The sequence below is a fragment of the Dissoconium aciculare genome (genome assembly GCF_010015565.1).
Source record: "Dissoconium aciculare CBS 342.82 unplaced genomic scaffold K489scaffold_2, whole genome shotgun sequence".
Taxonomy (NCBI): domain Eukaryota; kingdom Fungi; phylum Ascomycota; class Dothideomycetes; order Mycosphaerellales; family Dissoconiaceae; genus Dissoconium; species Dissoconium aciculare.
Genome location: NW_022984952.1, coordinates 1,165,285 through 1,188,432, shown reverse-complemented (window position 1 = coordinate 1,188,432; position 23,148 = coordinate 1,165,285). Strand labels below are relative to the sequence as shown.

Here is a 23,148-nt window from a genome sequence, read left to right as displayed (position 1 = left end):
ATTCGCCTCGAACTTCACCTGTCCTTGCGAGACCCATGCTTTTATGTATTCTCGTTTTACATTACTAACATGATCCTTGTAGTATGCAAACCAAACCTGCTCAACCCGAATCGCCTCCATCTGCGTTCAACAACAACGCATACAAGCTTTTCGGCGTCAATTGACCGCGTCTCAGTCGATCCAGAATCCCACCACTTGCTGTGCTGGTTAGGTACAGCTTCACGACAACTGCTTCACTTATTGTCCGGCCGACTCCAGCACGTTCGACACTTGCGTCGGCCGCGCCATCCCGAATGTAACGCTAATTACGACATGTAATCAGTCGGCGGGATGGACCTTGAAAGTTCCTTGGACAGTCCTGATGTTGACACTGCTCCTGATAGGCTTTTTAATTATTTTGTGAGGGTGACGAGGAAGTGTAAGCGCATGGCTGACTTTGCAGTGGCGGCCACGCCAAGATCGCACGCGTTCATGTGTAGCAACGACAATTTGCCTGACGATGTCAGAATCCTAGGAATTGTTTTCACATTGAGTGGTAACTCCTCATATGGGCGGCAGTGCCTGCCTCTCGACGTCACAATGAATTGTGTATGTCCTCTACCCGTGACCCTTCACGATCGCCGCTGGTGGAATTAATACTCGGATCCGTGCTCTGCGACCTTCGATGTATGATCCGATCGAGCGGGTGCCAGGTAGTAACTCAACCTCAACCTCTTCCGGGAGCATCGAGTCTGCAGGATCGTCTGCAATCATATCTGAGTCGTCCTCCTCGCTGCTGTCCCACCAATCGACCACACCAGGTTCCAACGCACCTTCGTGCGTGCTGTCGACGGTGCAACTTGCCTCTTTGGCCAACTTCGTGCTGTCATCGGATTTTCTCTCGCCATGTAAGTTTGGTCGGAATTCGCCAGATAGCCAGAAGAGACGAATGCATAACGGGTTGATCTTCCCGGATGGATAGACTTCTTTGCTTACATGAGCGACGACATTACCCAGAAGAGAATAAATGTCGTAGACACGAGGAAGCTCCTGTATCCACAGATAGTCTGTTGGAGAAGTTCCCACTGAATCCGTCGCTGAGCTGATCGTGCGTGGCGCAGATTCAGTGTTGAGCATGAAGGTAAGGTGAACCAACCGAGCACCAAGAGAATTTGGATTCCTGTTGTAATTATGAGTACCAGTAGTCCCAGTGGCGTCATCAGGCCGTGCAGGCGCAACAGGGTCACCATACTCCTCGCAGAGTGCAAGCCATCGAGGATGCCGTGCGAGAATGGCCGTCTTGGATGCTGCTGCATCTCGGGCGGGAGAGACACCGGATGCATGGGCAAGTTCCAACTCCAACGCGATTTGACTATGATAATAAATTTCGGAGTTCAATCTCTCTTTGTCGGTGATGGGGCTGAAGTTCAGGGTCTTGAGCTGTGGTAGCCGCGCAACAGTGAGCATGTAGCCGTCTTCTGCCTTAAGAGGTTTGTCATCTGCTGATCGCAATGACTGGAAGAGCGGTGCACCGGCTATTCGTAAATGTCGCATACCAGGAAAGACGTTCGGCAATTGATTAAAGAAAGACCAAGAAGCTACCGCGCTATGCGCCATGTCGACTTCAACGATGGAGGGAAACTCGACAGTCACATCTTCTGCCGAGATGGCCAGCGAGATCGGATTGTGCTTGATAACAATGGAATGCAAGTTGTGCAACGTGGATAAACCCACGAGACGATCAAGGCTGGTGAAACCGTTGGTCGCGATGTCCAGAGACTTCAGAGCTGGAGGAAAGATCTGAGGACTCAAGGATGCCAACTCGTTGCTGGAGGCGGTCATGTCGGTCAATGAAGGAAATTTCTGCGCCAAAACTGCGGCCTCTGGCCAGCTCAGGAGCGTATCTGATAAGCTGAGGGTGCGGACGCGGCTGAAAGGCGCATGGTCCGGCGAGTAGTCCAGTGTCGAAAAGCGATTACTGTCTATCACTAGGCGTGTGAGCTTAGGAAACAGAGCACACAGTCGGAACACCTCGTCCACAGATTCGAAGAGGTTACCGCTGAGGTCTAATTCTGTAATGTGCGAGCAGCTGGCCACGATGTCGGTTTCCTGTGAAGCGAGATCTACCCCATCAGCAGAATTGTGTCGGATTTGCATTCGATCGAGCACCAAGACGTATATGCCGTGAAGTCGAGCCTGCCGGTCGGCAAACTTTTCGAACCCAATCTCCTCGGCTTGCTTGCTTGAGAAGTAGACGGCTTTCTGTCCAGTGCCCGCATCTTCAGGCATATACTTTTCACGCAAAGCTTGCAGGAAGGTCCGGGGAGGATCCCATGCTTGATCAGGTTTGAGGAACGAGGCCGCGATCGAGGATGCCTTTCTCTTGCCTCTCCTGAACGGTCAGTTTGAACGCTCTCCCAAGCTTGTTGTGTTCGAAAGGTACATACATGTGAAGTATTTTACACCTGCATGTGTTCCATCGTGTCTGCCGCGCAAAGGATCATCCCATTCAACACCGAGCCATTCACCAGACTTCGCTGCAACTGGGCCTATGTAGCGAATTGTGCATGCTTGACCTCTCAAGCTTCGACGCTGGCCGACGCGGTATGTCTGCTCACTTGAAACCATTGCAGTATAACCTAGGCTCTCTGACGAAGGAGTGGCCCGCGTTCAAATTTAACCTTGGAACATATTCAATTTCTGTTCACTGTCATTTGTATTGTTTCTTCATCCAGACTTGTTCTTGGTGCCTCAGGCCATATTCATACGCCTGGGCGGTCTTCGGTTGATGTACTTACGTTCGAGATGATTGAGCTCGGTGCCCAATCGCGAAACACAACTTAATTTATGAGCAGCTCGTTCGGCGCGTGATACGCCCTCCACCGCTACGCATATTGCTTCAGAACGATTGTAAAGGCTAATATAGCAGTATCGAGTGCCATTCACACACAAAATGGACACAATACCAGGTGAGCCTCTCAGCGCGACATCTTCGGTATCTTCACAACCCTATAGCTAAAGATTGTCTTCGGTGTAGATTGGGCGATGGACCTTCTCCATGAGCATGGACTTCGAGTGCCATCGTATCTTCAACAAGGCTACCGGCTTCTCAACACAGCACAGGGATATGCGCAGATCCTCTTATCGAAGCTCTCTGCTAGTCCTGACCTCACCACCATCGCACTTCTATTGGTCGTCATCCTCGTCTCTCTCCAGATCCTCAACATGCTTTACAACTCGGTGGTGTTCTGGTTGAGGGTGGCTCGGCGAATGGCATTCTGGGGTGGGTTGATCGGCATCGCGCTATGGATGTATGCCAGAGGGCCAGACGGCGTCGCGAAAGATGTGCAGTACTGGTACGATACATGGAATCGAGAATATCGATATTGGAAGGAGCAGGAGAACAGCGCGAAATTTTTGCAACAGAAGCCACAGGTCACACCAAGGCGTTGATTTTACTAAACCGCGTCCGAAAAGGAGGATGTCATTGTTGGACAATTTTCTTGACTTGTCAAGCACAAAAGGCAGTGCATATTTAGCGATGGCGTTCAGTGGATTTGGCTGCATGGTTGAGGTATCTTCTAGCTCCAAAACGGCGTTCTCCTGGGAAAAGCATCTGGAATGATGAATAGAGACAACTCCAGATGCGTGAGGATACAATGCGTGCGTGATGTTTTGCAGAACTCGACACCACTAACAAAGGTTAAAATGTTTGAGGCGTACTCTTCACTACACTCAATTTCGAGCACACAGCCAAATCCTGTTCTCAATACCTCATCAGCAAACGCATGCACGTCTACCAGGTAACTGCGAATTTTGGTTGCAACCTTGGAACTAAATCATGCGACAAAAGCTTCCGATGAAGGCCGCCACCCGAATTTGCTGTGGCGCGACTCCACTACGGCGGTGTCTCGACCTGGAATTTAAACATCGATGAGTCAAAATTATAGCCACAACTCTAGTAACTGCGCCCCATGCAAATGTGACATATATCACATGGCAGCTGCTGTAGCCACGAATATCGAAATACTGCCAGCCTGGAAATTACATTGCCAAGTTTTTGTCTTGCAAGGTTGATCGGATCATCCTGAAGTAATTGGTCTGCATCTTCCAGACATTGGTTCAATATTGGTGTTCGAATTTCAATATTGCTGTCTGCTTTGCACGATACACTAGTTTCGACAATGGCATATTCAACAGATACAGCGCCACATCGACCACAAGATGTGCAGCAGGTGGCCGAGATGCTGCGCGGACTGGAGGCCAAGAAAAGTCAGGGAAAACAACGAGGCATTTCATGCAAGAAAGCGACTTTTACCGTGACGGGAACCCAGCTAAAGGTGGACTCCTGGAAAATGTCTGACTGGGACTACAAGAAACCTAATTTACCAACATACGCCCGAGGACTTTTCACAGCTAGAAATGATCATGGTCACCCGGAGATCGTCGTTCGAGGGTACGACAAATTCTTCAATCATGGAGAGGTGCGCGAGACTGAATGGCCCAACATCGAGGAGAATACACGAGGCCCGTACGAATTGAGTGTCAAAGAAAACGGTTGCATCATTTTCATCGCTGGCCTTGAATCGGGCGATATCATCGTCTGCAGCAAGCATTCCACGGGAAGCCGTTCGGACACGGACCTCAGTCATGCAGAGGCGGGCGAGAGGTGGGTTGAGCGTCATCTCGCCAGCGTCGGAAAAACCAAGGCCGATCTTGCGCGGAGACTACGAGAGATGAACGCGACCGCAGTAGCCGAACTCTGTGACGACGATTTCGAGGAGCATGTGTTGGAGTATCGCCCAGAAGCCGCTGGTCTTTACCTTCATGGTATCAACCTCAACCTACCCGAGTTTGCAACGTACCCTCATCATTTGGTCGATGCCTTTGCTGACGAATGGGGATTCAAAAAAACCATGTACATCCTCAAAGATAACGTTCAGGACGTTCACAGTTTCCTCGATGAAGTTGCTGAGACGGGCAACTATGCCGGCCGCGACACAGAGGGATTCGTCATTCGCTGCCAGTCAAAGTATGGTACTGGTGAGTGGCACGACTGGTTCTTCAAATACAAGTTTGAGGAGCCATACTTGATGTACCGCCAGTGGCGAGAGTGCACGAAGGCCATCATCAATGGTCGTGAACCACGAGTTCGCAACCATAAGAAGATCACCGAGGAGTATCTCCTCTTCGCACGACAACAGCTGCACGCTCATAAGGGACTTGGTCAAGCTTACATGCACAATCATGGCATCATCAAATTGCGAGACGCTTTCCTCGCTTCGCGAGGTCTTAATGGCCACGATATCATTCGACAGGAAGCAGAAGCCGAGGGAGCAGAGGTCTCGAATGCCACGGCCGAGAACGACATCGTCCTTGTACCCGTTGCAACACTTGGCTGCGGTAAAACTACGATCGCTCTTGCGCTCACAAAGCTTTTTGAGAATTGGGGTCACATTCAAAATGATAACATCACAGTCAAAAGCCGAAAGCCACAGGCCTTTGCGAATGCCTGTTCGAAAGGCCTCATCGATCACCCAGTCATGATAGCGGATCGGAACAACCATCAAAGACGAGAGCGTCAACAGCTGTACACCGACATCTCGGCTATCATCCCACGTGCACGATATGTGGCGTTACATTTTGTGCACGATCGGGATCGAATTGACGATATCCGTACTACACTACGAGCTCGTGTACTTGGCAGGGGAGACAACCACCAGACGATTCACACAAGTAAAGGCGAGGGAGAAATCATCGGAATCATGGAGGGGTTCTTGCACCGCTTCGAGCCGGTCAGGCAAGACAGCCCACCTGACGATGGTTTTGACTTCGTGATCGATCTTGATCCTCTGGCGTCATCACGAGAGAACCTCGAGACAGTCATCAGTGCACTGTATGTAGAGTTCCCTAGACTGTTCGCCGCGCGTGAAGCCAGCGACGGTGGTGGTATGCCGACGGCAGAGGACATGGACGCGGCTATCGACGCCGCCCTACATGGGTATACCGTTGATCTGAAACACGAGATCAAGGGCCGAGATGACAACAAGAGCAACAAGAACAATCGTTTAGCGGAAAAGTCTGTGGCACCTGCTGGCCCGCCCAAAGCGCCCAAGGTCGAATACTTTGGCATAACAGTTTCTGCTGCTCGAATCAACGCGATTTTGTCCGCTATGTTTCACGGCGCCCCTCCTGATGTGGCCAGAATGTATAACGCGCTGAAGCAGCAGCGTCGTATTCAAGCCGCATTTCACGTTACGCTGTGCCATCGTGCCAGCGCTGGTGACTGTCCAGAAATCTGGCAGCACCTCAACACTATCTACGAGCAAGTGTCGAAGCCAACGGCGGAGCGAGCATTCGTGGATCTACAAGCGCCCTTGGGAAAAAGCTACATCAAGCTGGAGAGGCTTGTTTGGAACGACCGAATCATGGCATTTGTCGTACGGTTAGCTCCTATTGTTGACGGCGGCGAGCATTTCCGCTCGGCCAATATCACAGCGCACATCACTGTTGGCACGGCATCGCCGGATATCAAGCCTAAGGAGTCAAACGATCTTCTGGAGACATGGCTCAGGATCGGTAGTGGTAGTGAAGGAATTCAGGAGCTTGCTGTGGCTGGAAACGTGGAGTTGGAGGGCACCGCCAAAGCTGTGTTGGCCAGATGATGTGTCAATTCGAAGGTCACGATTATGCAGTGAAGGAACGTTCTCATCAGCAGGCTCGTTCGCTTCTATGACAAAAATTACCCAGGCAGATAGGCCTTGTTGATGATTCTGGATACTACGCTGATGCATAAAGTGACGGTACAGATCTTCGCGGTATTACACGTCAATGCCGCTCTTGTGAGTGCTTTCCAACTATCAACACCAGCGAGCAATCTAACCACTTCCCTCCCTGGTCTTCGCTCGAGTGTACCTTCGTGGTCATCGTGATCGTCGTCATGAAACGGGCGCAGTCATCGCTTCAAATCGATGTCTTGGGAGATTACGCATGCTCATGAGAGCTGTTCTTGGATCAATCTGCCATTGTTGAGGTCCCAAAAGAAGCTCATTGCAGCTCAGTATGCTGATCGCGACGCTGACGTCGACACAGCGGGGCGCAGCTGCCGGATACTCGGCCTCCCTCCCAATAACCGCATCCCAATTCCGCTGCCAAGTGCTTGGCAGACGTTTCATGTATATCTCCGCTATGCATTTACATGCAGGCCACGAGCTCAGACAATGTTTGACCGGAGAGCGAATGACTCTGGTCTGTATTTCACCTCTATTGCACATTGGTAGGACTTTTCGATTCCCGAACAGGGTCTGCTTTGCAACCCAATCCACCGTTTTAGCAGGCCAGAGTTGCTAAGACGGTGGAATGGCAGATTGACTCCTCCTCGTTAGCACTTCGATCTTCGTGCATTTTGACCTGAACAGTCAACGAAAAGGCCTTGGTATGCAGTAGTCCTTCTTGGAATCGCAGCGTCGTCACCCGCGCCATAGGTACGAGGGTTGCTCAAGCATTCACGAGCCACAGTGAGCTTGCGTCTTTGTGTGACGAGGAGGAAACGAGCCTCTCTGCTCGGCGCATCAGCGAAAACAAGAGAAGCTGCATTCGAGTTTGATTTGGTTATATATCCATTGGTCCTCACTCGCATTGTTGTTTTTCACCATCACCACACATCACTCACTGTACTTGCTTTCCAATTGAACTATCATCGATAGCATTCCGAAAATAATCGAGTCAACATGCGTTATCAACTTACCCTTCCAGTGCTCACTACGATCCTGTCATCCGTGGCCGTTCGTGCCCAGGATATTGACTACAACCAAATTCCGGCTCGCTGCCGTGACGTCTGCAACCCTGTCGCGGCTCTGACACAGTACTGCGATCGCATCGGCGACAACAACAACAACGACGACGACGATGATGACTATATCGGCTGCGTGTGCAACTACCCCAACGCGAACTTCCAAGTGCCATTGTGTGAGGCATGCATCCGCAGTGTTGAGACAGACGACAATGGTATGGATCGAACGTTGGCTCAGCCCCGATGAATCGTGATTCGGACTGCTGACACGTGAGCAGATGCCCGAGACATCATTGAGACCTGCCGCTTCACCACCACTTCGTATACTGCTGGAGCGACACTTGCCGCTGGTCAGTCTCTCACCTTGACGTCGGGACAGAACCCTACGTCTACTCGAGCTGCGGCCACGGCCACGACCACACCGACCTCCAGACCCACCACAGGCACCACTGTGATTCCTGTTGTCACGACCAGTACCGTGACTTCCATAACCTCCTCGGGCGGGACCCCTGTCACATTCGCCAGCGCAACCACTGTCACCTCGACGGCCACAACATCTTCTGGAACTGGCGCAGCTGCTGCCACGGGAGTCCCTCTTGTTGGCGCTGGCGCAATGGCAGCCATGGCAGTCTTCTGCGGATTCTAGGCGCAGGTGCTGACCAAGAGTTCAGGACGAAATATGGTTGATGCTCTTTGCAAGAAAGGTCAGGAGCTCTGCATGGTCGCGAGTACCGTTGTACATGAGAAGCCGATCGATCTGTGATATAATGATGGGTTCAGATATCCACACTAATGATGAAATGGAAATGCTTGAATGAACTTCAAACTGGTGGCCCTCCGTTTCAGCGCTGGCAGTGATGCTTCCAAGGAATGGCGATTGCCGTGACCACCTGCAGGATGTGTTTGGAAGACGACAGTGGGTGACAAGGTCATCGATTTCCGTGGAAGGACTGGAGGCCGGCCCTCAAATGTGATGACGATGGTGCCCACATCGCAAGACTCGTGCTGGGTGACGCGTGGTGACGCGTGAAGCTGCCCCGATTTCGGTGCTTGTAAGGCCAGAATCGTACTGTATTTACCTACCTAGGTAGGTACTAACAAGAGCATGCACACATGCCCACTACTCATCGACTGGGCGTATCCTGACTGGTTGTCATGTCTCGCTTGTTCCACGATTCCGAGACAATATCGGGCCCAGTGAGCGAAAAAGTGTCCGTGTTTCTCCGACCCTTGAATATATCAATCAACGGGAAGAGTCGATGTCAATTGATCGGCTGCATTTGGACGTTGGGCGTCAAATCATCCGCCTGTCTGCGATGTGTGTGCCGCACCTCGACATTTGCAATTGCGTCCGCACCGAGACCAACTTGCCAAGGTAATCACGCCGACCGTTCCAGGTCATGGTCGAGGCAAAATCGTCTCCTCATATGTCTCGACATGCGGATACTTGTGGATTGAAGCGAGACAGCGACCGTCGCTCACGTGCGAGCCGTACCATCTCTTAGACCAGTGTCTCCCCATCCAATCTAGTAACGCCATCGTCGAAGCTCCGATGCGAAATGCCCGCATTGCCGGCTTCACACGATATGTCCGATTCCTGTGCTGTCATCAGGCTCAGGGTTCACGCACGATCATGTACGACATCGCCCTCGCAGGGAATGGCATGTAGGCATGTGCTGAAGCGTTCCGATCTGTCTGCTCGCGCTTTTCGTCCCGCTACCATTCAACGTTGTCGTACCCAGGTGTGCCCATGGGTGTCAACGTCACAAAGGCGGTAGAGGAGCCCACCTGCAGTATTTCGAGCGACGGACCGAAGAGGCAAGACGTGGGTAAGGCCGCCGTTGGATTCGCTGTCACTCCCCGCGCTTGACCCAAGGTGGACGGACACTACTGCACGAGCGCCAGTTCTTCACCAGAGCAGACGGGACGGCACAGAGGATCAAGTTGGTATCATCAGATTCTGTCACGAGGAGGATAGCACTCGATCCCTCGTGCTGTGAGTCCGCGTGATGTACTCGATGCTCTGTTCGTTCAACGGGTTGTCGCACAACGAGAACCCAAGCTTGTTGCCGCGCGCGACGAACTCCGCGTTGCGAAGAATGAAAGACAGCCAATATCATGTGCCGCGATGCGTACCAACTGAACAAGATCTAGCGGTGAAGATAGCATAGATCCCAAGTGGATCCCCTCTCCCTAAAGTAGCTACTGGACTGACGCCTGCCGGCCCAATGGCTGATGAGAGAAAAATCTCCGCCGTCATGCTTTGGCGACAGCGTGCGGCGGGAGCAGACGCAGGTTTCCGTTGTTGATGTTGTCGTCGTCGTTCCCAACAGCGCGATTATGTTCATAAAAAGCGCACAAGTGTCGAACTGGACTGGCGCGCGGTTGACAGGCAAGACATCTCGGACCTGTGGCAGACGCGTGCGACATCTTGTTCTGGCAGCTTGACAAATACAGCGACGTACGGTGACACGACTGAAGAGGGGGATCTCTGGCGAGCTATCCTCTGCTACTTTTTCTAGTGATTGTCACAGCCCTGGAGTGCAGCACATGCTCGACGTTCCAGTATCATTGTCGTCGATAATTGTGCGCAGTTCGTCGTTTCACCAAGTCTTTGTACATACATAGAAGAGAGGCAAGAGGGTGGGTGAAGAAGCAGACGCTCTCCTCATTCATACATGCATGCTGGGCTGCAGCAACCACTACATCTATTCCCTATACTGTAGTGTAGTACCTAGTAAAATTGGAATAAAAGTAGTCGTCCTGTGTGGGACAGTAACCACGCAGACAATAGACTTCGATTAGCCATGCCTTTCCTGCATGGCAATAAAAACATGACTTTCCTTCTTCTGACTCAATCATTCTTCCTGGAAGCGTGAAGCTATTTTGTGCTTCCTTTCTTGTTGTTGTCCCTATACAACATCTACTGGCTTTATTGCCATTTCCCTTTCCTGCTCGTCGTGGTGCCGGGAGAGTCTGTCTCTTGTGTGAACACTTTTTTGTTCCGCAATCGGCAAACGGCATACGCCCGTTCCAGTTGCTCGCCTTGGCGAGTCCCGCTAAAATTTCCCCGAACGACTGATTGGCCCTGATACACACTCGATTATATCTCCACCTCCACGCGAAAAAGCCAGCAGCCAGACTCGTCGCGACAGGCTGCGTCGTCGCAAGCAGGGGTCTTGCCGGAGAGCTCACGAGTGCATCCGAACCAACATTCCTGTCCTGGAAACCTTGGAAGTCACAACCATCTCTGTATAGTCACTTTAATCTCGCGCCTTCACACACCTGCCGATCAATACCAAACAGCTTCGGCTTCCCAGCCTCGCCCGAACGATTTCACCGTCTTGCTAACGGTTCTGTATACGTACCGCATCCCAGCGGCATCCCACCCCTCTCGCACCCGGACCATAGGAGAATTTTTCGCGTCGAACATTGCGACGTGGAAACGACCCTTGCTACATTTGCTATCGATACTCTTCATTACTGGACGACTCGAGCGCCTTGAACCTCTCGCGATCTGGAACGAAATCGACAGCACAGATAATCTGCCTTCAATGATCCCGCCCTCGCAGCACGAAGAGAAACTCGGTTCGACCTCCTTCAATGGCCATCGCCGTAGCATTGTACAACGAAGACCTCCGTGCCTGCGAATCGCTCAAACGCGTCCGCCAGCCACCAATCACCCCTTTGGATGAGCAGAACTATCTCCGATCGCGCATCAACACCCTCGTGAGCTTCTGGGAAAGCCTCACGGGCTTAGGTGGAGATGTGGCGAGTAATCATAATGTATCAATAACGACACATACCGGCTCGAAAGCTATTGGTGAGCAGCAATCCGAGCCGCGCGATCTTTTCCGACCGGATCGGGGCACAACGGCGCTGGACGTCGCCCCTCCACCGTCATATGAAGAGAGCGCGCAGGATGCGCCACCGGATTATACTGCGACAGACGCCGTCGCAGTCGTACAGGATGTGTGTTGTCTTCACATTTCCGCTCTCCATGGTCGAGAGCAGCGAAAGCGGGAGCCAACGTCACAAACCCAGTCACCATTCGACGTGAAGGTCGACTTTTCTGCGAGCGAAAACGTGCGAATGCGTGCCAAAAAGAAGAAAGCCCCAGCCGCGAAACCGGCTGCAGCGAAATGGTTCGAGGATGATGAAGAGAAAAAGGAAGAGACGCCCGCGGACGATGGAGGCGGCGATAAGGGAGGTGCAGGTGATTCAGGGAGTGGAGCTGGAGGAAGCGGCGGTGGTGACGATGGTGCAGGAGGTGGCGGCGGAGGCGGTGACGATAACAACAACGAGGACGATGCATGGGCGACTGCTGCTACCGGTAAAAAGGCCAAGAAGTCGAAGAAGAAGCAGGAGGAGGAAGAGGCTGCGAAAAAGGCTGAAGAGGAAGCAGCAGCAGCAGCCAAAAAAGCCGAAGAAGAAGCAGCGGCGGCAGCTAAAGCTGCGGAGGAAGCAGAAAAGCTGGAGCAGGAGAAGGCGAAGGCAGCATCATCGCCAGTAGATGTGAGACTTCGGACGTCATTTTGAGCTGACTCATCAAGCTGACATTAGACTTCAGGACTTTGCAGGCTTTACCACCACGAAGAAAGGTAAGAAGGGTAAGAAGGCCAAGGAGGAGCCAGCTATGGAAACCATTGATCTCGGAACGACAACAACTTCGGCATCGAAGACGAAGGATGTACCTGTGGAAACAAACGACGATCCCTGGGGCTCGTTCGGCACTACAGTGAAGAAAGACAAGACCAAGAAAGCAAGTCCATTCAGCCTCGAGGCGGAACCTGAACCAGTCGTTCAACCGCCTCCGCCAGAGCCAGTAGCGGCACCTGAACCCGAACCTGCGGCTACCGAAGATCCGTGGGGCTTCACCGCAGCTCCCACGACGAAGAAGAAAAAGGGCAAAAAAGGCAAGGTATGTGGTTTTTCAGTCTATTTTCATGCCTCGGAAATTTATTTCCCACGGAATTCCGGCGTGTCGGACATGTCGACTGAGTCGATCCTGGTTGCGGAGAGATCGCAAGTCGCGTGACGCGGCTGCCGTCCGTCCGGATGTACGACGCTTAGACCTCCGCAATTTCGCCTCCTACCAGCCGCTCTCCTATCGATAGCGACACGTCTCCTCAGAGGCGGAACGTTCGTCATTTTGTTGTACCTCAGGGCGTCTTCGCGATTGCTAGCGCGTATCCAACTACAATTCTAATGTTTCGCAGAATGAACCCGAGCCTGCGCCACCTGCAGCCACTAAAGAAACCAAAGACGACATGAAGTTTACAGATATCAGCCTGAACGATGACAAGCTAAGTTTGCCGCGCCTAGGCGATCTCAACTTCGACCTGGACGCTGCGCCGGCTGCGAGTGAGAATAAAGGAAGTGGTTTCATGTTCGGATGGGGCTCGGGTTGGGGTTCGGCTGCTGCGCCTGAGCCAGCTGTCGAGGCGAAGAAGGACGAAGCCGACTGGGGGTTCTCCACAATAACGTCTTCCTCGACGTCGAAAGACAAGTCAAAGGATAAGGACACTAAGAAAAAGGATCCGTTCGACCTTAGCTTCACTAATACCACAGATGACCTCTCGTTGGATGTTGGTGCGCCAGCCGCGAAGGCGACGTCGCCCGCAGCTGAAGAAGATCCGTGGGGAAGCTTCGCCCCAAGCACAAGCAAGGCCAAGAAGAAGAAAGGTAAAGCCGCAGTTGCAGTGATACCTGAGCCCGAGCCCGAGCCTCCGGCGCCTGAACCCGAACCGGCACCGGAACCTGTCATCGAGCCGCCTCCGCCCGCGAAAACAGCAGAAGACGACTTTGCTTCGTTTGGTACGAAAAAGGACAAGAAGGGCAAGAAGAAAAGCGGAGCTGTCGTCGAACCTGTCGTTGTGCCTGAACCCAAGCCCGAGCCCATTCCTGAACCTGTCAAAGAAGCGAAGCCCGCCGAGGAGGAGGCCTGGGGCTTTTCAGCAGTCACGTCTTCCAAGGACAAGAAGAAGGGCAAGAAGGACAAAACCGCAACCAAGGAAGAGAAGAAGGAGGCGACCCCGCCGCCACCGGAACCTGAACCGCCTGCTCCAGTTGCTGCAGCGGATGAATTCGATGGGTGGGGTACGGCCCAGAAACCATCGAAAACCAAGACCAAGTCTGCATTCGATTTCGATTGGACTGAAGAGCCGTCAAAGGATCCAGTCGTAGAGGTCGCAGCAGTCGAGACCAAACCACCTGCGGACGATTGGCTGGGTAGTGGATGGGGCGACACCTCAAAGAAAAAGAAAAAGGACAAGAAGGGCGTTGCGACCGAAGAAATTGCGCCACCCGTGAAAGCAGAGGAGCCGGCGGCGTCTGACGACTGGATGGGATGGGGCAGCAAAAAAGATCCGAAAAAGGACAAGATGAAAGTCACTGATCTTACCGACTCGGTTGATCCCGTCTCTGAGAAGGACATTCTACAACCCGAATCGGTTGATGAGCCAAAAGCTGCCGACGAATGGACTTTTGGTGTCAAGAAGAAGGACAAGAAGAAAGAAAAGGTCAATGACATCATCGAGGTTACGGAAACCAGTCACGGCGCCGACATAATGCAGCCAACGGAGGATGCGTGGACGTCAGGCAAGAAAGCAAAGAAAGGATCGAAGAAGACAAGCACAATTGAGGTTGTTGCAGTCCCAGAAGTCCCACTCATCGAAGCAGCTAAGGCCGAACCCGAGCTCGATCTCCTGGGTGCTGCAGAACCATCTGATGATACATGGGGGTTTGCGGCCGTCACTTCCTCAAAGAAGAAAAGCAGCAAGACAGACAAGAAATCTTCGAAGTCCGTGGATGCGCCTAAGGTCGAAGAGGCACCTATCAAGAAGTCCAAATCCAAGGATTCCGCGAAATCGGAAGACAAAGGTGAAGAGGATGACGGGTTTGACTCTCCAACACGTGCAGAATCTCCGGTAAAAGAGGATAAAAAGTCCTCCAGTAAGTCTGCGACTGCTTCTTCCGGCTGGGGCAGCATGTGGGGCAGCAGCAGCACCAAAGCTTCTACAAGCAGCTCTGCGAAGACGATCAAGGAGAAGGAGAAGGAGAAAGAAGCTAAGCTACAAGAGGCAAAAGATAAGGCCGCGAAGGAGAAGCGTGAAGCAGATCTAGCAGCAGCTCAGGCAGAAGACGAAGCGCTGTTTGCGGCTGCACTCGCAGAGGAGGCGGACGTCGACATGCTTGATTTCAACGAAGAGCCAGAACCCGCTCCTGTGCCTGTAGTGACCTCTTCCAAGAAGAAATCGTCTAAAGAAAAGGAGAGGGAAGCGAAGGAGAAAGAGAAAGAGGCAAAGGAGAAGGAGAGGGAGGCGAAGGAGAAGGAGAAGCAAGCCAAGGAGAAGGAAGCCAAGGAGAAGGAGAAAGAAGCTAAAGAGTCAAAGGACAGCAAAAAGAAGAGCTCGAAGTCTGACTCCAAGGCCAGCAAAAAATCCTCCGCAGAGAGCAAACCGCCAACTCCTCCTCCGGTTGAGGAAGAGGAAGCGGAACCGGTGAAAGCGCCAGCTGCCGACCCGCTCTTCGATCTGCTTGACGAACCTGAACCAGAGCCGGTCTCAAGCGGTTGGGGGTTCTGGGGTTCATCACTCAAGTCGACCAAGAAAACTTCACCCGTTTCGGCCACAAACGGTAAAATTGACTCAGATGAGACAGCCAAAGCGAAAGAGCTGGAACCCGAAGTGACAACCACGGAAAAGGGTTCCAAGAGTAAGACCAAAACTTCCTCCTCAACAGTTGCAGATCGCATCAAGTCCTTGCAGTCTGCTGCCGAGAGCTCGACGAAGCCAACTGCAAGCAGTAAGACCAAAAAGACAACGAGCAGCAGTTGGTTTTCAACGCCTGATCCTATGGAGGACGAGCCCGAGGAAGCTCCTTTTGAGGAAGTCCAACCTGAGCCAGAGGTAATTGAGAAGGTGCCGACACCGCCTCCAGTCGTTGAAAAGAAGTCCAAGAAATCTTCCAAGAAGGAGAAGAAAGAGGCGTCGCCTGCCCCTCCACCACAGCCACCAGCGCTGGAACCTGCCGAGGAAGAAGCGGCTGAGAAACCTCACTCGCCTTTACCTGGCGGCTTTCCCACTGACGATCCATTCGATGAGATCGAAGAGCCAGCGCCGGTGGTGGCGACGAAATCTGCCTCTCCACCGCCAAAGTCATCTTCGAAGGACAAGAAATCAAAGTCGTCCTCAAAGAAGGAATCGTCGAAATCGAAGGCTACGCCCGTTGTCGAGGCCCCTGTCGAACCAGTGCCTGATCTCTTCGACCCGGGTGATAATGACGATGATGATGCTGCTGCAGTAGAAAGCGCGCCCGTTGTCAAGAAAGCTCCCACGCCGACGCCGCCACCGGAGGAGAAACTCAAGCCGTCGACACTCAAGAAGGAGCGCCCAAAGGTTGTTCGCGATCAACAGTCCTCGTCGTGGGGAGTATTCGCTGCAGCACCGCCTCTCGCAAAGAAGGCCCCTTCTAAATCGGACGAAGTCGATGTCTCGCCCCCCAAAGAGCGATCCGCTGACCTTTCCCGATCGAAATCCTCACGCAAAGCTTCTGAGAAGGACCCGCTGGAGCGCGCATCGAAGTCTTCAGGTTCTGAACAAGGTGGAAAGGGTCCATCGCCCCCACGATCAAAGGCGGCGCCGAGTGCGTCTCGTGGCTTCGCACTGTTCGGTGCAGCACCGACGCCTTCAAAGTCAAGATCGACGCGCCCGCCAATGTCGGCCAGCAAATCCACCTCGCGACACATCTCCGGTGCTGCCGATGAAGGCCGACTACAGTCGCCGCCACCGCTTGAGGACCGAGATATGCCGGCTAAGATCGCAAGACGCGAAGGCCTCGGTCGCTCTAAATCAACTCGTGAGAAATCTTCGCGCAGGGTTCCTGATCCATATGCAATCGATCCAGAAGACACTATAACTGCAGAGGGACCTGAAGACTCAGCCAAAGATCTGGACGAGCCGCGTGAACGCCGTAAGCGGTCCAGCCGACCGAAGCGGGAGGCCACATACATGTCTGGTGGTCTCGGACCATCCGAGGACGTGGGCATGACCGATGCGCCGCGTCGTTCCGAAGACGTTCGCGCTCCGTCAAATGGCGACGACTTCGAAAAACCATCGCTCGTCCGTCGGGCAACATCCAGCGCCAGGAAGCCTGGAATCATGGGCGGCATCCTTGGCGCATTCTCCTCAAACAAGCCTGCCCCGCCTGAACGCCGCACGAGCAGACAATACGAGAGTGAAAATGACGCATCTCGACGCAAACGTAGCTCTGCCATCGAGGACGATGCAAAGCGACTGCGTCGTGACGAGCGCAAGATTGACCGTTCTCGCCGACCGACCGACCGTGACGGCTATGCTAGCGCTGCGCCTGTAACCGATGCCGAAGATGCAGATGCCGCTCGACGCCGCGAGCGCCATGAACGTCGAGCTCGTGAGGCCGCTGATGAAGAAGCTCGTACAGTTCGCCGCCGCGAGAAGGAGGAATCTCGTGCAGTGCGACAGCGCGAGGACAAGGAACGCACAGCACGTGAAGAGGAGGAGCGCCAGCGGGAAGAGCGTCGCGCCCGCCGTGCCGAGAAGGAAGCTCGCCGCCAAGAAGAGGAGACTCGGTTGCGCGAGGAAGAACGCGAGCGGGAAGAGCGTCGTGAACGCCGACGTCGCGAACGAGAACGTCTACGTGCTGCTGAGGAGGCAACTGCCGCCATGCGACCCAAGACCGACCGTCGTCGTTCACACGCTGCGGCACCCGCTGATGTTGCTCGCGAGACCGAGGATGAAGAAGCGCGACGCGCTCGCCGTGAAGAGCGTCGTATGCGTCGTTCCATGGCCGAGGAGCCTACACCCTCCGCCGCAGATCAGAACCGTGAGCGTCGCCGCGCATCCCGTCGCGCTTCAGAGTACAACGCCACAACGCCATTTGTCGCGGCTATGCGTCCCAAAGGCGGCGACAAGACCGCCTCATGGGTAGCCGGTCTCGCGTCGTCACCACCACCCCCTCCGCCCGTTGAGGGCACCATCATCGACGCCCCCGTCCATTTCGCGGCCATGGCAAATGGAGAAGACCCCGTCCCAGACCCATACGACAACGATCCCGCCACCACAGCGCGAGAGATGCGCCGTCGACGAGCGGACGGCGCCCCTCGCTCTCGCCGCGACGATCCTGGCAGTCAAGGCTCTTCTGGTGGTGGACATCATCGTCGCCATCAAAGCTATGCCGGACCTAGCAATAGCTTGGGCTATGGCGATATGAATACCCGTGACGCGAGACCCGCCGCTGCGCCGCTCTCTGGTGCGAAAAAGGCCGGTGGATGGTTTAAGAAGATCACTGGACTGTGATCGACTTTGAGTTGTCTTACGAGACTTCTGATTGAAATTGTTCATCTCTGCACTTTAATCGGCGTTTTGGGTTGTTGTCGGTGGAAGGATGGGTCCCGATTGGAAGGACTCGATATTTGATCTTGCGCATTTTGTTCCGGGTGAGATACTCCCTCGGGAGGCATTGGATGATACCCTGATTGCTTTCCTGATCGTTGCGATTCCAAATGCATGCATCGGATGTCTCGCAGCTGGCTGCGGGACTCCATATCAATTTTATGAGAACGTGATTATTATGGATCTTTGAAATATACCTTCGAGTTTCAGTGCAGATTGTATCAGATTAACGCTCATTGGACGTGGTCCATGTGAAGCTTAGCACACGATGGCATCGGGACCTGATACATATCACGGCTAGCATGATATCACGTCTTCAAATCAACTTCTCTCCCGACCGATTCAGATGTCTCTTCGTCAAATGCGAGCTCCGGGTCACAATCGACCCAAATTCCGACTTCCTTCCCGCGATCGAGGGATTTCCTGTGACGTGTGGACGACGAATTGGCGAGGATTAAGGTACACGCTAGACCCCGCTGGCGCCATCATTCGCTTCGTTCCCCGCATGCTTTAAACGCACCCTGATACGCGTCTCTGCACGATGTCATCCATCACCTGGGCATCTTCCTACAAGCGTTTGTTCAGTGCGATGCCCGAACTTCCGCTCATCCTAGCGACCCATTCATCGTCTTTGTCGGGTGAATCGTGGGGTGTGGGATCCTGGTGCGAGTTGCATGATGCAAGTAATTTTGGACGGTCGCAAACCGATACCCTTTCCCGAGCAAGCAGTCGCGAATACGCACCGCTGTCTACGATGCTCGGATTCTTGGAATGCCGATTACGAATTGCCGGGTCGGGGATCCCTCTCCTTTCGATCTACTGGGAATATGACAAGCTCAGATCGGGATCGTAAGCAGGACGATTACTAGGTAGGATGACATTGTCGGGGTCACGACGCTCAGCTGGCAGGAGCTGTTTGCTCCATTCGGCGACCACCTGCTGATGATAAGATCGAACCTTGGAAGCTGCCCAGGTGAGGATGAAACCCTCGGCCACATAGGTACTACGGTAGTCTGGGCGCGACTACCCCGGATTCCTTTATCATGCGACGGCCGACGGAGCCGCAAGCTAGTCGAGGAAAGCGTTGACGTACCTGCCGCACGAACGGAACTTGTCTCTTTTCGTAGCCCTTGCTGTTGTTGCAGTCAAGCTATCTGCTGCGGGTGACGTCGCGTGCTTCCTGACTCCATTTATCAACGCTGCTTTGTAGCTAGATAGGATGTGGTGCAAGAGAGCTGTGATGCCCACGGTGCTCTGTTGACGTCTCGTCCTGCTCGTATTGCATGGACACCATGTTCATGGCCACCGTCTGGACCTTGCTCACTGCGCTGGTGCTGCATTACCCCCGAAGTCGATGATCACAGCTCGTCTGGTGCCATTCTTTTGTATGCTGCGCGGACTGCCAGAACGTAGAAGATACGGCAGTTGCGATACTGGAGAGAACGACGAGCGACTGCAGCTCGAGCAGCGGTGATGAGGTATCATTGATCAGTGGTGGATTGTCAATACGCATGTCACTACTCATCAAACTGCACGTTGATAGTGACGAGTTGGAGAGTCAGTCAAAGAGCAGCTCGCCCCGCTGCGACGGCCGCTGATCGCGTGACCTTATCCGACCCTGGCTTTCTCGCCATTGGAGCTTGCATACAGTAATAAGTACATGGTGACTTGGACTATCATCCGTACCATTCCAGGATCCCTTCCGTACTATTCTGAACGGCGATGAAACCATCAGCCGTGAGTATTGGCAACTGCGGCCTTTACTGCACAAGGCAAGAGCGATCCATCCACCCCACCGGCCACAAGCTTTCCATTGGCTGTCCGATCGAAGCCATCGCAGATGATTGCGAATACAACAGTCACGCGCGATGGTTCGACAGCGTAAGTCAGGATCACCTTTCGGTTGGGTACTCATCATACTGTAGCAGTAGACGACCGCATTGGTGCATGCCCCCCTCTCTCTCCCTATCCTGTTGATTCAAGGCCAATGCGAGTACACAGCCATAGTAAGCCTTTTGGGTGTAAAGGAGCCTGGGATGTGAGCTTTTGTGATTGGTGATGATGGTGACGATGACGGCGCACCGGATGAGCAGTCACCTGATTGACCTCGAGCTATCCTTTTATTAAGAGCCTGGCATTCCACTCAGCTCTTCTGCTCTCCATCCTCTTCATTCTTAACAGCCTTCTCACTACTCTTCTTCATCGACTCGATCATCAACGAGCAAGTGGTAACACATCACTTCTGCTCGTGATCCATTACAACATCTGTGACTCTCTATTTCATCGTCGCCCGGACTCGGTCACAATCACCACGATCGATCAGCTTTCTACTTCCAAACAAAGCATCAACAAACACCATGTCCGCCGAAGTACAAGAATCTCACGATCACCACGTCTTGACCAAAGTCGACTCAGCCGTCGATGACACCACTCCGGCCTCACCAAAGGACGTGAAGCCCAAACATCGCCGAAGCAGCAGCATTGTAGAGGGTGTCTTCAGCATCTACGATCTTGGTAAGTGTCCTCTATCCAATGTATTTTGAGTCCTGATCCAACAGCCTTGGTTCAATTTGAGTAGCTTATGATCATTGATTACATATGTTGCTATTCCGAAATCACCTCGTTGCTGACACATGGCCCAGAAAAGGAAGGTGTCGACCTGAAGCTGGCACCGGAGACACAGAAGCTGAATTGGTAAGCCTAGCTTCATAGCTCCTGATCACTCTGATCACCGACAATATCATCTGACGTGAACTCTCAACAGGAAGATCAACACCTCACCCAGCACCATTGAAGAAAAGGAATATCTCAAGAAGCTCGTATGCCACCCACCAATCCGCCGGATCGACCTCAGGTGGCCGCTAGGTCTTGAGGTGACTGCCCGGAACAACCACGGCGTCACCATCAAGGATGTTTGCGATGCCATCTACAAGCAGTTCCGTAAAAAGGTTCGCACCCCCCCCCCTACTTTTCCAGACACAACCCTTCTTCTTGCGGATTCACTAACGATTCGACATTGATAGGCTGCCGATGAGCTCGAAAACCCTTACCTCGCTGGGTTCGAGTGGGATAAGGAAGAGTTCTACACCAAATTCATCGTCCATCAGAAGGCTACGGGTGAGGCACCGGCCAGCAGCGGAGGCAAGAAGAAGAAGAACAAGTCGACCGAAGAGGAGGCTTAGTGAGTACATGGAATCTTGATGATGGTCACTATCACGAGACGAGAACCTCGGATCCGATGCCATGCGATGAGCATTCCTCAGAGACTGCGAGCCTTGGCCATCATTCGGGAAGTACGCTATCACGGAGTATGGAGGAGAAATACGGAAACGTCATGTACTATCATCCATCATGCCTTGAATGAATTTGTCCTTTGTCAACTGCACGACTTGCTCTTATTGTCCTTGATGATCCATTACTGTTCCATTATTTGATGCCCATCGTCTTTCTCGAGAACGAGAATATTGTCACCAGCGTTTCTTAAACATCATCCTCTGGCGGCGATGATGACGAATTTGGAGACGACGATTCCGCCGAAGTCGTAGCCGACGCCGCTGACAAACCACGTTGCTCTTCTTCCTTTCCCTCTTCGTTCCTCATCGCACGAACTACACCGCGTTCTCCCGGCCGTGGCTTCTCGGCCACCCAATGGTAACTCGTCGTGATCAAGCGAGCACGATCGGCCTCGATGAATGATCGACCGTCCTTGGTGAGCCGCTCGAAGAGGATTTTGAAATGCCTGGGGAGCACACGCAGCGCGACCAACCGGTTGAGCAACCATTTGGCCGTCTCAAAGTACGCCTCGGCGCGCTCGATCAACGGCGCTTGTAGTCCGTCCTGGCTGGCATTGCCCATGGAAACGATGCGGAAACCGGCGGCCTCGAGGGCTTTCTGCATGCTGGCGGGTGTCGGGGTACCGACGGCGCCGATGAGAGGTTTGATGTTGCGCATGAGCTGCTGGTGGTGCTCATTGGTGGTATCAAAGGCTGGCAGGCGGACCCAGTCGAGCATCGAGAGGCGGGCGCCCGGTTTCAGCACGCGGTTGATCTCGCGGAGTAACGAGGTGGGATCACGAGCGAGGCTGAAGGCTTGAATCTGGTAGAAGCCGTCAAATTGATTATCTGCTAATGGGAGTGGGAGCTCGTTGAAGTCGTGCCGGACGAAGGTATTCGATAAATTCTGCTCTTCGTTGTATAGCTTTGCGCTGGCGAGCTGATCGGCATCGATATTGATCCCGGTCACTTTGGCGCCAGTGCTACCTGCGATATGAGCTGCAACGCGTCCGCGCCCACAGCCCAGATCGAGCAGGCGGGCATTGGGTGGAAACTGCAATTCGACAGCAATGCTTTTCTCGTAGAGGATTTGGTTCTGACTAATCCCTTGTGTAGGATCCATGATCGGCGGAATGTACATCTTTTCCAGCTCGCCGATGGCGCAGAGATGATTGAGAACGCTATAGTAGTCAGAGAGGCATGCTCCCACTTTCTTTTGATACTCAGGCCCGAGCACATTGATCATCTCCCGCTCATTCTCCCAGTCTAGGTCGTATATGATGTAGGATTTCATAAAGGAATCCACCTGCTCTTTGGTCAAGGACCGTACAACCATGAAGCTGCGAAAGGCTGTCTGGACGCGTTTCAATACGGAGCCGCGAGGTTCATGGACCGCAACCGCCTTTGCAGAACTTGGAGCTATCGTCGATGGAGCCAATGATGTGCACGGCGATGGTTCGGAGACCATCATAGCGACGGAGCGCGCTCCTCGCACGTGAGATGGATTCAGAGCGAAGATATTGTGGCCGTGAGGAACCATGCAATAGAAGAGAGTAGATAGCGAGAGAGTTTCAAAGCGAGTGTTTGAGCAACTTCACTTGGACGAAAGCCTGAAATTGGAGAAGAACACTGGAGGTGACGGGGGACGTGGACAGAGAACTGAATGTGTCGT

The 23,148-nt window shown here is 53.2% G+C and overlaps 8 protein-coding genes across 8 annotated transcripts; 6 read left to right on the top strand and 2 right to left on the bottom strand.

Annotated features, from left to right (window-relative positions):
• Positions 1-597: 597 nt before the first annotated feature.
• K489DRAFT_407010 (L domain-like protein) lies at positions 598-2,607 on the bottom strand (the record flags this gene model as incomplete). The annotated part of the gene is made up of 2 exons (XM_033607321.1): positions 598-2,366; positions 2,427-2,607. The coding sequence occupies 2 exons, from the start codon at positions 2,605-2,607 to the stop codon at positions 598-600; spliced, it is 1,950 nt and encodes a 649-aa protein (XP_033463275.1).
• Positions 2,608-3,132: 525 nt separating this feature from the next.
• On the top strand, positions 3,133-3,405 carry K489DRAFT_301317 (uncharacterized protein; the record flags this gene model as incomplete). Its single annotated transcript, XM_033600427.1, has 1 exon — positions 3,133-3,405. A coding segment is annotated over one exon (273 nt), but the record flags the coding sequence as incomplete, so codon positions are not given.
• A 758-nt stretch (positions 3,406-4,163) lies between these two features.
• Positions 4,164-6,644, top strand: K489DRAFT_386655 (tRNA ligase; the record flags this gene model as incomplete). Its single annotated transcript, XM_033606244.1, has 1 exon — positions 4,164-6,644. The coding sequence occupies one exon, from the start codon at positions 4,164-4,166 to the stop codon at positions 6,642-6,644; it is 2,481 nt and encodes an 826-aa protein (XP_033463273.1).
• Positions 6,645-7,481: 837 nt separating this feature from the next.
• Positions 7,482-8,730, top strand: K489DRAFT_110391 (uncharacterized protein). Its single transcript, XM_033598889.1, has 3 exons — positions 7,482-7,986; positions 8,050-8,121; positions 8,443-8,730. The coding sequence occupies exons 1-3, from the start codon at positions 7,710-7,712 to the stop codon at positions 8,532-8,534; spliced, it is 441 nt and encodes a 146-aa protein (XP_033463272.1). The 5' UTR covers positions 7,482-7,709; the 3' UTR covers positions 8,535-8,730.
• Positions 8,731-12,676: 3,946 nt separating this feature from the next.
• K489DRAFT_110266 (uncharacterized protein) lies at positions 12,677-18,427 on the top strand. The gene has a single exon (XM_033598888.1). It carries the CDS (start codon positions 13,042-13,044, stop codon positions 18,106-18,108), a length of 5,067 nt encoding a protein of 1,688 aa, XP_033463271.1. The 5' UTR covers positions 12,677-13,041; the 3' UTR covers positions 18,109-18,427.
• Positions 18,428-18,745: 318 nt separating this feature from the next.
• Positions 18,746-19,057, top strand: K489DRAFT_367472 (uncharacterized protein; the record flags this gene model as incomplete). The annotated part of the gene is made up of 1 exon (XM_033602863.1): positions 18,746-19,057. The coding sequence occupies one exon, from the start codon at positions 18,746-18,748 to the stop codon at positions 19,055-19,057; it is 312 nt and encodes a 103-aa protein (XP_033463270.1).
• Positions 19,058-20,342: 1,285 nt separating this feature from the next.
• Positions 20,343-21,535, top strand: K489DRAFT_110169 (uncharacterized protein). Its single transcript, XM_033598887.1, has 4 exons — positions 20,343-20,718; positions 20,847-20,898; positions 20,969-21,152; positions 21,228-21,535. Exons 1-4 carry the CDS (start codon positions 20,562-20,564, stop codon positions 21,384-21,386), a joined length of 552 nt encoding a protein of 183 aa, XP_033463269.1. The 5' UTR covers positions 20,343-20,561; the 3' UTR covers positions 21,387-21,535.
• Positions 21,536-21,684: 149 nt separating this feature from the next.
• Positions 21,685-22,812, bottom strand: K489DRAFT_407004 (S-adenosyl-L-methionine-dependent methyltransferase; the record flags this gene model as incomplete). Its single annotated transcript, XM_033607320.1, has 1 exon — positions 21,685-22,812. One exon carries the CDS (start codon positions 22,810-22,812, stop codon positions 21,685-21,687), a length of 1,128 nt encoding a protein of 375 aa, XP_033463268.1.
• Positions 22,813-23,148: the final 336 nt, after the last annotated feature.